Genomic DNA, 15,382 nt, shown 5'->3' on the forward strand with positions numbered 1-15,382 from the left:
CCCGGCTCAAGCAGATTCCCAACTTCCGCGAACCTCCCAGAGCGAGCAGAAGGCAAAAGCAGCAGAGCTGCGTTTCACAGACGTGCCTGGTACCGAAGGGACGAACCTAGCACGGCGGGAGCTGCGGCTGACGCCAGCCTGAGCCCGGCAGCTCCTTACTGCCCGTGCCAACGGCGGGCATCATTAACGGCACGGGAAACTTCGCTGCTGCCGCCCGTACGCCAGCGGGGCGATCTCCCCGGCTCAATGTAAACCCGGCACCGGCTCTGTGAAAGGGCTGCGGGTTCCACTGCCGCGGTTCCGGAGAGGAGGGACCCATGGGCTGCCGTCCCACGGGATACAGCGGGACGGAGCAGCCGTCGCAGCGGGAGAAAACGAAGCTGGACGGGGCACACGGAGGCAACACCGGGTGGGTAAAGGAGGAGAAAAGGATGCAGGGAGCGCAATAGACACACGCAGTGCCACCGGCTCCGAGGGGCGCAGCGGGACGGGGCACACGGGCAACGAACCGGGGGACCACGTTGCAGAGGAACGCAGGACGGGACACGGGTGAAGCAGAGCCCGGGCCGCGGCAAGACGGGAGGCACAGCAGCCGGAGCCCGGTTGGGAGCCGGCTCACCTTTACAGCCTCGGCGTGGGTCACCCTGTCCAGAGACTTGCCGTTGACACCCAGGATCTGGTCGCCGACGCGCAGCCCCTCACGCTCGGCCAGGGAGCCCGGTTCCACCAGGGACACATAGATGCCGACGCCGTGCTCGGCCCCGCCGCGGATGCTGAAGCCCAGCCCCTCGTGGGCTTTGCTCCGCCGCAGGGTCACCTGCCGTAGCTCCCCGGGGTACACCGGCGACGGGGTCGGGGCAGGCGGGGGCCGGCTAGGCGGCGGCAGGTAGGGCCCCTCGGCCGTGTACTGGTCGAAGAGGAGCTGGTCGGAGCGCGGCAGGACGAGGCGGAGCAGCGGCAGGAGCTGCCGGCGTCGGGGGCCGTCGAGGAGAGCACGGAGGGAGCGCACCAGGTCGCAGACGTTGCGGCGGCCGTGGTACGCATTGAGGCAGAGGATGAAGCGCTCCCGCTCCGACTCACTCAGCAGCGCCGTCAGCGCCTGGTGCAGCCGCCGCACGTTAGCCGACAGCGGGCGCGGAGCCGGTCCCGCCGCCGAGCCCAGCGAGCCCGACGAGGAGGAGGAGGAGTGCACCGACACGCCGTCCAGCTCCGCGCTCATCTCGCCGGACTAGGACCGGGCAGGACCTGCCTGCCCCGTCGCAGCCCCGACCCACCGCAGGCGCTGCCCCGGTCGGCACCGTCCACCCCGCTCCGCCGAGCCGCGCGCCCGCGGCGCCTCGCGGCGGCTCCCCCGGAAGTGACGTGCCGGCCGTTGCCGGGCGACGCGTTATACAGAGCGGCACGCGGCCCGCCCCGCTCCGCCCCCAGCGCTCATTGGCTGCGAGTCGCAGCGGGGGCGGGGCCAGGGTGGTGGCCGCCCGGGCTGAGGCCTGCGAGCAGCTCATCGCAGGGGTGGGAGAGCACGGTGGGGACAGAGAGCTGGGCATGGGGTGGCAGGGCAGGGTGCACGGTGGGGACAGGGAGCTGGGCATGGGGTGGCAGGGCAGGGTGCACCATGGGGAGTGAGAGCTGGGCATGGGGTGGCAGGGCAGGGTGCACGGTGGGGACAGGGAGCTGGGCATGGGGTGGCAGGGCAGGGTGCACCATGGGGAGTGAGAGCTGGGCATGGGGTGGCAGGGCAGGGTGCACCATGGGGAGTGAGAGCTGGGCATGGGGTGGCAGGGCAGGGTGCACCATGGGGAGTGAGAGCTGGGCATGGGGTGGCAGGGCAGGGTGTACGGTGGGGAACGAGAGCTGGGCATGGGGTGGCAGGGCAGGGTGCACCATGGGGAGTGAGAGCTGGGCATGGGGTGGCAGCTGTGGGTGGCAGGGCAGGGTGCCTGGCTTTGACATGGAGTTGTAGGATGGTAGAGTTGTTTAGTTGGAAGAGACCTGTATGGTCACCAAGTTCAGCTGCCAGCCCAGCACCCTGCTAAACCAGGTCCCTCAGCACCACATGCCTGCAGGGATGGGCACTCCACCAGTGCCCTGGGCAGCCTGTGCCAGGCCTTGACAACCTTTTTGGGGAAAATAACTGTTCCTTGTGTGCAACCTAAACTCCCCTGGTGCAACTTGAGGGTGTTTCTTCTTGTCCTGCCACTTGTTCCTTGGGAGAAGAGACCAACCTCCACCTGACTCTAACCTCCATTCAGGGAGTTGTAGAGAGCCAGAAGGTCTCTCCTCAGCCTCCTTGTCTCCAGACTGGAGAACCCTAGTTCCCTCAGCTGCTCCTCCAGACCTGTTCTGCAGACCCTGCACCAGCTCCATTGCCCTTCTTTGGACATGCTCCAGCCAAGGCCCCTCAGGGGCTCCTGTTTAGCTGGCTGTTGACCAGCATCTCCAGGTCATTCTCTACCAGGCAGCTTTCCAGCCACTCTGCTCCAAGCCTGGAATTTTAATGGGGTTGTTGTGACCCGAGTATGAGACAAAGCACCTGGCATTGTTTGACCTCATATGGCTGGCTCCAGCCAATGGATCCAACCTCCTCAAATCCCTCTGTAGAGTCTTCTTATCCTCAGTCCTTCCATTCTTCCTTTGGCCTGGCCTCCCACTCACAGAGCAGCAGAAGTGGCTTTCCCCAGGCCCATCCATGCCATAGAAGGGACCAATGCCCAGCACCCACAAATGGGACACACAAGAGAGCCACTTTGGCAGGCAGAGGGAATCTCCTAGACCCTGGAGAACAGACCACCTGGGGTACATGGCACCCATCCCTTGAGCCATGTGGTTGGTTTTCCATTGCCCAGTGCCCCAGCTGGTGGAGTGCTGGTAATTGTCATGGCTAAATTATAGCACTGGCAACTCATCCATTCAGCTGAGAACTTCAGCACCAGCTTCATTTTAATCACAAGCCATTGAGATCTAGTCACAGACATTACTGACAGGGTGTTGAAGCAGTTTATGTTGTCAGGCTTGGAGTCAAACCCAGCCTCACTGCCATGAAGCCCCTTCATTTAGCAAACACAGCCAGCCTGGAGAAGGTCCTCCTGTGAGGGATCCTGGGGATTGAGATCCAGAGAGAGGAGCTGGCAGGGCAGCAGGCAGCTGGATCTGCAAGCCACAGTGAGTGTGAGGGGGTTGAGTGTGGTCTGCAGGTGAAGAGAGGTCATTTATTGCCTTTGCTCTGCTCTGGACCCCACCTTGAATACTGCATCCAGTTCTGGTGTCCTCACCATAAGAACTGTGAACTGTTGGAGTGAGTCCAGAAGAGGGCCACAAAGATGTCCAAGGGTCGGGGCAGCTCTGCTGTGAGGCCAGGCTGAGGGAGCTGGGGGTGTTCAGCCTGGAGAGGAGAAGACTCCAGGGGGAACCTTAGAGCTGCCTGCCAGTACCTGAAAGTATCCTACAGGAAGGCTGGGGAGGGACTTTTCCTGAGGGTGTGTAGAGACAGGACAAGGGGGAATGGTTTGAAGCTGAGGGAGAGTAGGTTTTGGCTGGATCTGAGTAAGAAGCTCTTCAGTAGGATGGTGGTGAGGCTCTGGAACAGGATGCCCAGGGAGGCTGTGGATGCTCCCTCCTTGGAGGTGCTGAAGGCTATGTTGGATGAGGCCTTGAGCAACCACATCTGGTTGAGAGGTGTCCCTGCCCATGGCAGGGAGGTTGGGGTAGATGATCTCTGAGATCCCTTCCAACCTGAGCCATTCTATGACCCTTGCTGGGGACACTGCCACTCTCTGCTCCCACCTCCCTCACTTGGCACTTCAGGTGTGAAAGGGAAGCGTCAGGATTAGAAGTCGGTGGGGAAATCCAGGGCCAGCTTTTCCCGCTGCAGGATGACTTACTTCTCCCTGCAGGAGGTGTTAGTCCCTTTAACACCTCTGGGGCACTGGGCAAGAGGACCGTTTTCCACCTCAGCCCTTTGAAACCTTTCTGCCTTCACTGAAGTGCCTTCTATCTGCGGCAGCAGAGGAGGATTAAACCTCATTTGTCAGACGCGCCTTGATGGCAAGGGAATTCATTTTGTTGGTGGGCATGATGGAAGAGCTTTAACAGCTGCATTACAAGCAGCCTGATGCCTGGAAGCTTTGTGGGAGCTCTCAGAGCCTTGTTTAAAACAAAGCTAAACAAAGCAGAGTGCTAATTGAAATTCGGATTCTAAGGGCGGGGGATAAATAAGCAGATGGAGCAGGCAAGGCTGCTGGAAAGGGAAGGGACAACACAGGAGAGAGAGAGAGGGGACAACACAGGAGAGAAAAGTGAGGGGAAGCACAAATCCACCCACAGCAGCCAAACACAAGCAGAGGAGGGCAAGCAGGGGGTTGTGTGGTTGTGGATTGCGCTCCAAACGCTGGTTTGCTGCTCCAGCACCCTGCCGGCAGACTCCTCTATTTAAAGCAGGATCCTCACAAGCAGCTCAGCATCTCCCAACCTTTTTTGGTGTCTCCTAGGAGAAGACACCAAGTGTGTCAACACAAGCCTCCTGCAGAGTGAGGTGCCTCTGTGCTGGGCTGGCTGGGAAGTGGAGCAGCACACCCAGTTCTCCCCGCTTCAGCAGAGCGTGGCAGCGCCCTGGCTGCAGACCCCAGGGGGATTTCATGGCTGGATGGGTCTGGTGGTGCTGGGGGTGTTCAGCATGGAGAGGAGAAGACTCCAGGGGGAACCTTAGAGCTGCCTGCCATACCTGAAAGGATCCTACAAGGAAGGCTGGGGAGGGACTTTTCCTGAGGGTGTGTAGAGACAGGACAAGGGGGAATGGTTTGAAGCTGAGGGAGAGTAGGGTTAGGCTGGATCTGAGTAAGAAGTTCTTCAGTATGATGGTGGTGAGGCTCTGGAATAGATTGCCCAGAGTGGTTGTGGATGCCTCCTCCCTGGAGGCATTTGAGGCCAGGTTGGATGAGGCCCTGAGCAGCCACGGCTGGTTGAGAGGTGTCCCTGCCCATGGCAGGGCTGCTGCAGGAGGTGATCTCTGAGGTCTCTTCCAACTTAAGCCATTCTGTGATATCACAGAACCATAGAACTGTTGAGGTTGGAAGAGACCTTTGAGATCATCAAATCCAACCACTCACTCAGACCTCACAATCCCTCCACTACTGCTGAGCCACTGCCACTGAACCACATCCCTTGTATGCTCCTTGAAATTTTGACCATGGGAACTATCACAATGCCAATGTCCCAAGCCTAAACCACGACCTTCTGCTGGCCTTTCAGTACTGCAAGGGGCTGAGCAGGCAGCTGGGGACAGACTTTGGAGCAGGGCCTATTGTGACAGGACAAGGGGTGATGGTTTGAAACTAAAAGAGGCAGATTCAGACTGGAGAGAAGGAAGAAACATTTGACACTGATGGTGGTGAGACCCTGCCCCAGGTTGCCAAGAGGGGTGGTAGCTGCACCATCCCTGGAACCATGCCAGGTCAGGCTGTTTGGGGCTCTGAACAACCAGCTCTAGTTGCAGATGTGTTTGCTGACTGCAGGGAGGTTGGAGACCATGACCTTTAAAGGTTTCTTCCAACCCAAGCCTTCCCATGACTGGAAGAAGTTCAGTCCAGTGCTGCCCAGCAGAAACACACACAGCATCATAGAATCAATGAGGTTGGAAAAGACCTCAGAGATCATCAAGTCCAACCTGTCACCCAGCACCTCCTGACAACTAAACCATGGCACTAAGTGCCACATCCAATCCCCTCTTGAACACCTCCAGGGATGGGGACTCCACCACCTCCCTGGGCAGCACATTCCCATGGCCAATCTCTCTTGCTGGGAAGAATTTCTTCCTAACATCCAGCCTAAACTTCCCCTGGCACAGCTTGAGACTGTGTCCTCTTGTTCTGGTGCTGCTTGCCTGGGAGAAGAGACCAACCCCCACCTGGCTACAACTTCCCTGCAGGGAGTTGGAGAGAGCAAGAAGGTCTCCCCTGAGCCTCCTCTTCTCCAGGCTAAGCAACCCCAGCTCCCTCAGCCTCTCCTCACAGGGCTGTGCTCCAGACCCCTCCCCAGCTTTCTTGCCCTTCTCTGGACATGTTCAAGAGTCTCGATGTCCTTCTTAAACTGAGGAGCCCAGAACTGGACACAGGACTCAAGGTGTGGCCTCAGCAGTGCTGAGCACAGGGCACAAGGACTTCCCTGCTCCTGCTGGCCACACTGTTCCTGATGCAGATCAGGATGCCCTTGGCCTTCTTGGCCACCTGGGCACACTGCATGTACATGAGACTGGGAAACAATTCTGGTTTCTTGCTGCAACTACAACCATGCCAGTGGAAGCTGGCCATCCTTGGGGTGCCCCATCCAGCTGCCACTTGCCATGAGCCAGCTCTGAGGCACCTCTTTGGATGGGATGCCAGTCCTCGCTTCTGCTCCCAGAGCACACACAAAGTTTGAGTCACCAGATACTACCCAGGTTTAGATTGCTCACACATCGTGCAAGCTGGATCTTTGTTGGACCCCCACTGCTTTTCCTTTGGAGGAGAAAAGGATTGAGATCCTCTGATAGAACCTCAGCTTTGCAGTGAAACTGATTAATTTCCAGGGGCTTTATCCTTTGCACTGCTTTAAGTGCTTAAGCCACGCAGTGGAGAGTGAGCAGCACACAGCCTCGGGCCAGAGGGGAGTGAGAGGCTTCATCCAGCTCCTGGGCACAGGATTGTTCCCACAGCTGAGTGAAACCTCTGAAGGCTTTCTCAGCAGAAGTAATGCTGCTGAGCAGATGCCTCACAGCAGGTTGCCATGCCCATGCAGGGCTGGGAGGCTCCACAGGCCAGATTCTCACTGCTGTCAAACCCTGGAACAAAGCTGAAAGTGGGTAGATTCAGGTTGGATGTTAGGAAGAAGTTGTTCCCCATGAGGGTGGTGAGAGACTGGCACAGGTTGCCCAGGGAGGTGGTGGAAGCCTCATCCCTGGAGGTGTTTGCAGCAGGCTGGATGTGGCTGTGAGCAACTTGCTGTAGTGTGAGGTGTCCCTGCCCATGGCAGGGGGGTTGGAGCTGGCTGAGCCTTGAGGTCCCTTCCAACCCTGGCAATTCCATGATTCTAAAATAGTCCTTTGAGAAAGGGAGCTCTGCCAGGTGGGTAGTTGGCAGACACTGAGCATGTCCAGAGAAGGGCAACAAAGCTGGGGAGGGCTCTGGAGACCAGGGTTGGTGAGGAGCAGCTGAGGGAACTGGGGGTGTTTAGCCTGGAGAAGAGGAGGCTCAGGGGAGACCTCATTGCTCTCCTACAGCTGCCTGAATGGAGGTTGGAGTCAGGTGGAGATTGGTCTGTTCAACCAAGTAAAAACTTGAGGAAACAGCCTCAAATTGCACCAAGGGAAGTGCAGGATGGCTATTAGGAAGAATTTTTTCACTTAAAGGGTTCTCAGACACTGGAACAGGCAGCCCAGGGAGGTGGTGGAGTCACCATCCCTGGTGGTATTTAAGAGTCATGTAGAGGTAGTGCTTAGTGACTTGGTTTAATTGAGGAGTTGTCAATGCTAGCTAATAACTGAACTCCACGGTCTTAAAGGTCTTTTCCAATCTGATCAATCCTGTGATTCTCTGGCAGCAATTGACAGGATGGAAAGGCACTGGATGGAAAGGGCAATTCCTCTGCAGTCCTTTGGAGTGGAGAGAAAAAAACCTGGGGCAAGTCCTGGCTGGACTAGACTTTTGTTAGCTGGAGGAGCTACACAGCCCCCAGCTACAGAGCTCCAGCACCCTCAGACTGAGCTGGTGGAGCAGTTGGATGTTGTGTAGGCACAACCTGCAGAGAGCATTTCAGAGCCAGCACCTGCCTTGTGCAGCAGAGTTCCTCAAGGCTGGTGAGAGCCAGGAAGGTGTTATCTGTTTTCCTTTTTAAACCACCCTTGCAGCACAAAATAATCTGGTGCCTGTGCTAAGTGCCAGCTAAACAAATTGCCTAACCTTTCTGCTTTAATCCATTGTAATCACTTTCCAGAGCACTCTTTGAGAAGTGAGCTCCCTCTTTCCAGAGCAGCTGCTCTCCTAATTAAAAGGCACTGTAGCAAGAAGGCAAGGGAATGTGATTCTGCTTGGAAATGCCTTGCTGCAGAGCTGCAGGATGAGCTGAGCCGTGAGGAGGGCCGGGGAGGAAGCAGCAGCTGCCTGTGCTGCTAGGCTCCTTAACAGAGTATTAGGAGATGGCTGGCACTCGGGGCTGCCTCCTGGCTAAATCCCTGTTTAGCAGATTGGCTCCAAACCCTCTGGCCCTGGTTGGCTGGGCTGGTTTGTGCAGCTTGAACATGTGCTTTCCTCAGCATGGGCCAGGAGCAGCTGAGGGCTGCAGTTAAGAGGGCTGCAGAAAGAGCCAAGAGGGAGGAAAAAGCACGGTGAGGGTTTGCAAACACAAGTCCTGGGCCCCCCAGGTTCCAGCAGCACCTCACCACTTGTCTTGTGGTAGGAGCAGCAGGAGCAGGGAGGTCATCCTGCCCTGTGCTCAGCACTGCTCAGGCCACACCTTGAGTCCTGTGTCCAGTTCTGGGCTCCTCAGTTTAAGAAGGACATTGAGACACTTGAAAGTGTCCAGAGAAGGGCAACAAGGCTGGGGAGGGGTCTGGAGCACAGCCCTGTGAGGAGAGGCTGAGGGAGCTGGGGTTGCTTAGCCTGGAGAAGAGGAGGCTCAGGGGAGACCTTCTTGCTCTCTCCAATTGCCTGAAGGGAGGTTGTAGCTAGGTGATGGTTGGTCTCTTCTAGACAAGCAGCACCAGAACAAGAGGACACAGTCTCAAGCTGTGCCAGGGGAAGTTTAGGCTGGAGGTGAGGAGAAAGTTCTTCCCAGCAAGAGAGATTGGCCATTGGGATGTGCTGCCCAGGGAGGTGGTGGAGTCCCCATCCCTGGAGGTGTTCAAAAAGGGATTGGATGTGGCACTTGGTGCCATGGTTTAGTTGTCAGGAGGTGTTGGGTGACAGGTTGGACTTGCTGATCTCTGAGGTCTTTTCCAACTTTATTGATTTTATGATTCTATGACAAGCTGAACCCAGCACAATTCAGCCCCCAGGCTGCCATATGAGATAGTCTGATAGTTTAGCTCTGAGTCAGGAGAATATCATGATCCAGGAACGCTCCCAATGCCTGATTGCTGCCGTGGGGAATCAGAACGAGTTCAACCTGGCACATCCCAGCCAGCTGCCAAGGGCAGGTGCAGAAGCTTCACCACCTCCCCATTTGTCCTTGTGGTTAAAGCTGAATCCAGCAGAATTCAGCCCCAAGGTCTGAAGGTTCAGGCAGGCAGAGGAGGTGGGAACTGAGATTCTTCTTAAACCCTTCTGTATCAGCAAATCTTTGCACACACAGTGCTGAGTGCCACGCTGAGACTGTTGCAGAGTGAAGCTGGCCTGAAACAGGTTCAGCTGGCTGGTAATTCGTTGGTTCCCATCGTCAAAGTGATCTAAGAGGATGATTTTAGCTCCAAACCTCTGAGACCTACTGTTTCCATGAGGTGAACACCACAGGATTACAGTTTAGATGCTGCTTGGATTACAACAAGTTGATCAAATCAAGCAGAGGACTGCAGGTGAGAATACTGCACCACAAAGATGTTGGTTCGATGCCATTTCAATGCTTGGCCACTTATTGAAAGCCAAAGTCAAAGCAATTCCAATTAAAAGCAGGTGTGGGGAGAGCATTTGCTGGAGCTAGAGCTACATTTTGTGGCAACCCCCCCTTGTAGCTACAAGAAGTTTCCCCCAGCTTTGCCTGCAGTCATCTCCTCCCTGTGCCAGCACCGAGTGTAGCTCTGCATCACGGTGCCAGCCAGTGGGAGAGCTGCAATCCTCCTCCCTCTCCAGCAATTTCTTGCACTTAGGCTCCCTTGAGTCCTCTTTGAGATGCCTGAAAGAAACAGCCACTTGCATCACCAGCTATTTAGTCTTTTCTTTCCTTTTGGGGGGCTTGTTTGTTTTGTTTTGTAACGCCCAGCACAAACCATCTGTAAGTCACAAGGTGGCCCTGGCTGTCAGGGCAGGCAGAGCAGGGACTGGCTTCACAGGGTGTCAGGGCAGGCAGAGCAGGGACTGGCTTCAGAGGGTGTCAGGGCAGGCAGAGCAGGGACTGGCTTCACAGGGTGTCAGGGCAGGCAGAGCAGGGACTGGCTTCACAGGGTGTCAGGGCAGGCAGAGCAGGGACTGGCTTCACAGGGTGTCAGGGCAGGCAGAGCAGAGACTGGCTTCACAGGGTGTCAGGGCAGGCAGAGCAGGGACTGGCTTCACAGGGTGTCAGGGCAGGCAGAGCAGGGACTGGCTTCACAGGGTGTCAGGGCAGGCAGAGCAGGGACTGGCTTCACAGGGTGTCAGGGCAGGCAGAGCAGGGACTGGCTTCACAGGGTGTCAGGGCAGGCAGAGCAGGGACTGGCTTCACAGGGTGTCAGGGCAGGCAGAGCAGGGACTGGCTTCAGAGGATGTCAGGGGTTGGAAGGGACCTCTGAAGATCATTGAGTCCACCCTCCCCTGCCAGAGCAGGACCATAAAATCCAGCTCAGATCACACAGGAACACATCCACATCCATATGGGCCTTGAAAGTGTCCAGAGGAGACTCCACAACCTCTCTGGGCAGCCTGTTCCAGTGCTCTGTGACCCTTACAGTGAAGAAGTTCCCCCTTGTGTTGAGGTGGAACCTCCTGTGCTGCAGCTTACATCCATTGCCCCTTGTCCTATCCCAGGGAGCAAGTGAGCAGAGCCTGTGCCCTCCCTCCTGACCCCACAGCAGTCACTGCAGCTGGAGAGCACCAAATGCCTGTGAGGGAAGCCCAGCCCCTCTCTGGAGAGCTCTCCTAATATATTCATCAATCCCAGACCAGGCTGAGCATCACACAGCTCATTCGTGCAAGTTCAGCCTCCCAGCAGGTGGGGAATTCAGGGGCTTCACTCACACTGAGAACTGGCAAACGTGCACAGAGCTCAGCTGGTTGAAGATATTTATCTCATTTGAAGACATTTATCTCATTCAAATGAATTGGTCTGAGTCTGTCTTGGAATACAGTGTAGATACAGAGACTGTGGTCTAGAGGGTAGTGGAACAGCTTGCCCAGGGGGGTGGTGGAAGCCCCATCCTGCAGACATTCAAGGCCAGGCTTGATGAGGCTCTGAGCAACCTGATCTGGTTGGGGAAGTCCCTGCTGAAAGCAGGGGAGTTGGACAAGATGACCTTTGAGGGTCCCTTCCAGCACCATGCAGTCTGTGTCCTAGGGGCAAGTGCAACACAAGAAGCTCACCAGGCAGCAGCTCACTCCTGCTGTGACAACACAAATTGCTTCAGGAGCACTCAGCAGTTTTCTTCCTCAGGCACATTCACCTCCCCGGGGTCTGCTGAGCTTTCCTCCCCACTCAACCCTCACCACAGATTTAGAGGCTGAGGTGTTGGCCAGGTTATACTGTGGGAGCCTGGAGGTGAGCAAACCTTCCCCAGAGCATCTCTGTCCTGGTGAGATGATTTACACCACGTTTGCTCCGGGTACTCAGAGAAGTAATAGGGCTGCAGGGTCCCACTCCTATTCTTATCATAGCATCATAGCATCATAGAATCAGTCAGGTTGGAAGGGACCACAAGGATCAGCCAGTTCCAACCCCCCTGCCATGGGCAGGGACACCCCACACTAGATCAGCCTGGCCAGAGCCTCATCCAGCCTGGCCTTAAACACCTCCAGGGACAGGGCCCCAACCACCTCCCTGGACAACCCATTCCAGGGCTTCACCACTCTCATGGGGAAGAACTTCCTCCTCACCTCCAGCCTGAATCTCCCCACCTCCAGCTTCATTCCATTCCCCCTAGTCCTATCACTGCCTGAGATCCTGAGAAGTCCCTCCCCAGCCTTCCTGTAGCCCCCTTCAGATCCTGGAAGGCCACAATGAGGTCACCTGGGAGCCTTCTCTTCTCCAGACTGAACAGCCCCAACTCCTTCAGTCTGTCCTCAACAGCAGAGCAGCTCCAGCCCTCTGCTCATCCTCCTGGCCCTTCTCTGGACACCTTCCAGCACCTCCAGATCCCTCTTGCCATAGGGGCTCCAGAACTGGAGGCAGTACTCCAGGTGGGGTCTCCCCAGAGCTGAGCAGAGGGGGAGAATCACCTCCCTTGCCCTGCTGGCCACACTTCTGCTGCAGCCCAGGCTCTGGTTGGCTTTCTGGGCTGCAAGTGCACACTGAGAGCTCCTGGTGAGCTTCTCCTCCCCCAGCACCCCCAAGTCTCTCTCCTCAGGGCTGCTTTCCAGCCAGTCCCTGCCCAGCCTGGATTTGTGCCTGGGATTGCCTCAACCCAGCTGCAGGACCCTGCCCTTGGTCTTGTTGAACCTCCTGAGGTTGGCTTGTGCCCAGCTCTCCAGCCTGTCCAGGTCCCTCTGGATGTATCCCTTCCCTCCAGCGTGTCTCCTGCACCACACAGCTTGGTGTCAGCAGCGAACTTGCCTACAAAGCCATCTCTGCCGGGCTGGAGGGGGATGCTCTCTGCTTTGCAAGAAGACCATCAGAAGAAAGGAAAAGGTTAATGAGGTACTAATCACTATGGATTTGCAGTGCATAGAACACACTAAATGCCCACTGCCATCGATTAAATGTAGCAGGGCAAAGGCATCTAATCAATCACAGCAGCCAGTGCATTTTGGGTTTTTTTCCAAATGAATTTCATAGCATCAGGAAAAATGCTGGGGGAAGCCAGGGGACCAAGCTCCGGCCCAACAAGCACGGCTGGCTGGGCAGCTCCAGCCCCAATTCCCTCCCAGCACCCCCCACAGAGCAGCAGCCAGATTGCTGCTGGGCCAGGCTTTGCTGATGGGGCTCCAGGAGGCTTCACTGAACAGGTCACAAAGAGGATTTGGGAGCATGGAGGGAGAGGAAGAGAAGCCAGGACAAGCTCAGGTCCTGGATCCTTTCTCTGCAGGCTTTTCTTCTTTGGCTTGCTGATCTCTGAGCTCTTTTCCAACCTTATTGATTCTATGATTCTATGACTTCATTGCCACAGCAATGCAGGGAGGGTTGGAAGCCCTCTGCTGTGAGGCTAGGCTGAGAGGTTGTTCAGCCTGGAGAAGAGAAGGCTCCAGGGAGACCTTCTGGTGGCCTTGCAGTGCTTCAAGGGCTGAGCAGAAAGCTGGGGACAGACCTTTGAGCAGGGCCTGATGTGATAGGGCAAGGGGTGATGGTTTGAAATGAAGAGAGGGAGAGTCAGATTAGAGAGAAGGAAGAAATGTTTGCCCCTGAGGGTGGTGAGAGCCTGGCCCAGGCTGCCCAGGGAGGTGGAGCTGCCCCATTCCTGGAACCACTCCAGGTGAGGTTGTTTGGGGCTCTGAACAACCTGCTGTAGCTGCAGATGTCCCTGCTGAGTGCTGAGGAGGTGGACTTGATGTCCTTTAAAGGTTTCTTCCAACTCAAACCAGTCTGGGATTCTGTGATCCTAAACCACTATTTTCTTGTAGAAATTAAGCATTTGGGAGAACAAATATTAGCTTTAGGAGGAAGGGAAGGGAAGGGAAGGGAAGGGAAGGGAAGGGAAGGGAAGGGAAGGGAAGGGAAGGGAAGGGAAGGGAAGGGAAGGGAAGGGAAGGGAAGGGAAGGGAAGGGAAGGGAAGGGAAGGGAAGGGAAGGGAAGGGAAGGGAAGGGAAGGGAAGGGAAGGGAAGGGAAGGGAAGGGAAGGGAAGGGAAGGGAAGGGAAGGGAAGGGAAAACTGTTCTGAAGGCTGAAAGTTCTCCTAAAGTGAAAGGCTTCCCATAGCAAACAGATCACATAAACCAGACTCAAAGTTCTCATCAGGTTTCTGAAGTTCCCTAGAGAAGGAGTCCAGATTTCTCTTAGGGAAACAAAGAGAACCAGGTGTAGGGACTAGGAGACAAAGAGAAGCCTTCTACAGCCAGGTGTAGGCACTAGGAGACAGAAGCCCTTCTACAACCAGGTGTAGGCACTGGGAGACAAAGAGAAGCCTTCTACATCCAGGTGTAAGCACTGGGAGACAAAGAGAAGCCTTCTAGGAGACAGAAGCCCTTCTACACCCAGGTGTAGGCACTAGGAGACAAAGATAAGCCTCTACACCCAGGTGTAGGCACTAGGAGACAGAAGCCCTTCTACACCCAGGTGTAGGCACTAGGAGACAAAGATAAGCCTCTACAGCCAGGTGTAGGCACTGGGAGACAGAAGCCCTTCTACAGCCAGGTGTAGGCACTGGGAGACAGAAGCCCTTCTACAGCCAGGTGTAGGCACTGGGAGACAGAAGCCCTTCTACACCCAGGTGTAGGCACTGGGAGACAGAAGCCCTTCTACACCCAGATGTAGGCACTGGGAGACAGAAGCCCTTCTACAGCCAGGTGTAGGCACTGGGAGACAGAAGCCCTTCTACAGCCAGGTGTAGGCACTGGGAGACAGAAGCCCTTCTACAACCAGGAGGAGACAGAAGCCCTTCTACACCCAGGTGTAGGCACTGGGAGACAGAAGCCCTTCTACACCCAGGTGTAGGCACTGGGAGACAGAAGCCCTCCACAACCAGGTGTAGGCACTGGGAGACAGAAGCCCTTCTACACCCAGGTGTAGGCACTCCCTGCCCTGGCCTTGAGCCGCGGTGGCCATCTGGAGCCTGGGGCAGGGCAGAGCACGGGAGGGCTCTCCTGGCCAGCGGCAGGCAGGCAGGCAGGAGGCTTGGCTGGCAGGGGAAGATGAGACTAATTACAGCTGCGATCCCCTGACTCACACCCACTAATGCCTGCGGATAGATCTCTAATGCTCTCAATTCACGCTCATTAGCAGAGGCGGCAGAGACAAGACAGGCGCTGTTATGTCAGCCTTTAAACACTGCCACATTTCCCCAGTGACTCTGATTAGGTTTTTAAACACTCCTTCTGCTCCCCCGAGGCAGGGCTGCCTCGCCCTGCGAGCTCTCAGCCCAGGCTCCAAGCTGAGCTCCCGGAGCTGGCAGTGATGACCTGAGCCCCAGGCTTCCCCTTCCCTAGGTCCTAAGCAAAGCGGAGATTCCCCTGGCACAAGCTGTCGAGGCATCAGCTCATCCTTCCCTGACTTTCCACACGTCTTTACATCCTCAGGCTAGTGTTAAATTCAGCCTGCACTGAACCACAGACTCGTGGGGGTTGGAAGGGACCTCCCTGCTAGAGCAGGGCACCCCCAGCAGCTTGCCCAGGAGCACAATGGCCAGGGGGGGTTTGGCCGTGGCACTTGGTGCCATGGTTTAGTCAGGAGGTCTGTGGTAACAGGCTGGACTCGATGATCCTTGAAGTCTCTTCCAACCCTGGTGATTCTGTGATACTGTAGTGAACCTCTCCAGAGAAGGAGACTCCACAACCTCTCTGGGCAGCCTGCTCCAGGCCTCCAGCAGCCTCACACCAAACAACTTTCTCCTCCTGTTCAGATGGAGCCTCCTGGGTTCCA

At 56.3% G+C, this 15,382-nt stretch overlaps 1 protein-coding gene across 5 annotated transcripts in view; it reads right to left on the reverse strand.

Annotated features, from left to right (window-relative positions):
* Positions 1 to 1,251, reverse strand: part of WHRN (whirlin) — a 77,085-nt gene extending 75,834 nt beyond the window's left edge. For all 5 annotated transcript variants that reach the window (XM_068168987.1, XM_068168986.1, XM_068168985.1 and 2 more), the window contains exon 1: positions 620 to 1,251. In XM_068168987.1, coding sequence (XP_068025088.1) covers positions 620 to 1,219 — 600 coding nt within the window. In that variant the 5' untranslated portion in view covers positions 1,220 to 1,251. The remainder of the gene's footprint in view (positions 1 to 619) is intronic.
* Between the last annotated feature and the right edge of the window lie 14,131 nt (positions 1,252 to 15,382).

The sequence above is a fragment of the Melanerpes formicivorus genome, unplaced genomic scaffold, assembly GCF_026170545.1.
Source record: "Melanerpes formicivorus ecotype bairdi unplaced genomic scaffold, bMelFor1.0.p_v2 SCAF_162, whole genome shotgun sequence".
Classification (NCBI taxonomy): Eukaryota; Metazoa; Chordata; class Aves; order Piciformes; family Picidae; genus Melanerpes; species Melanerpes formicivorus.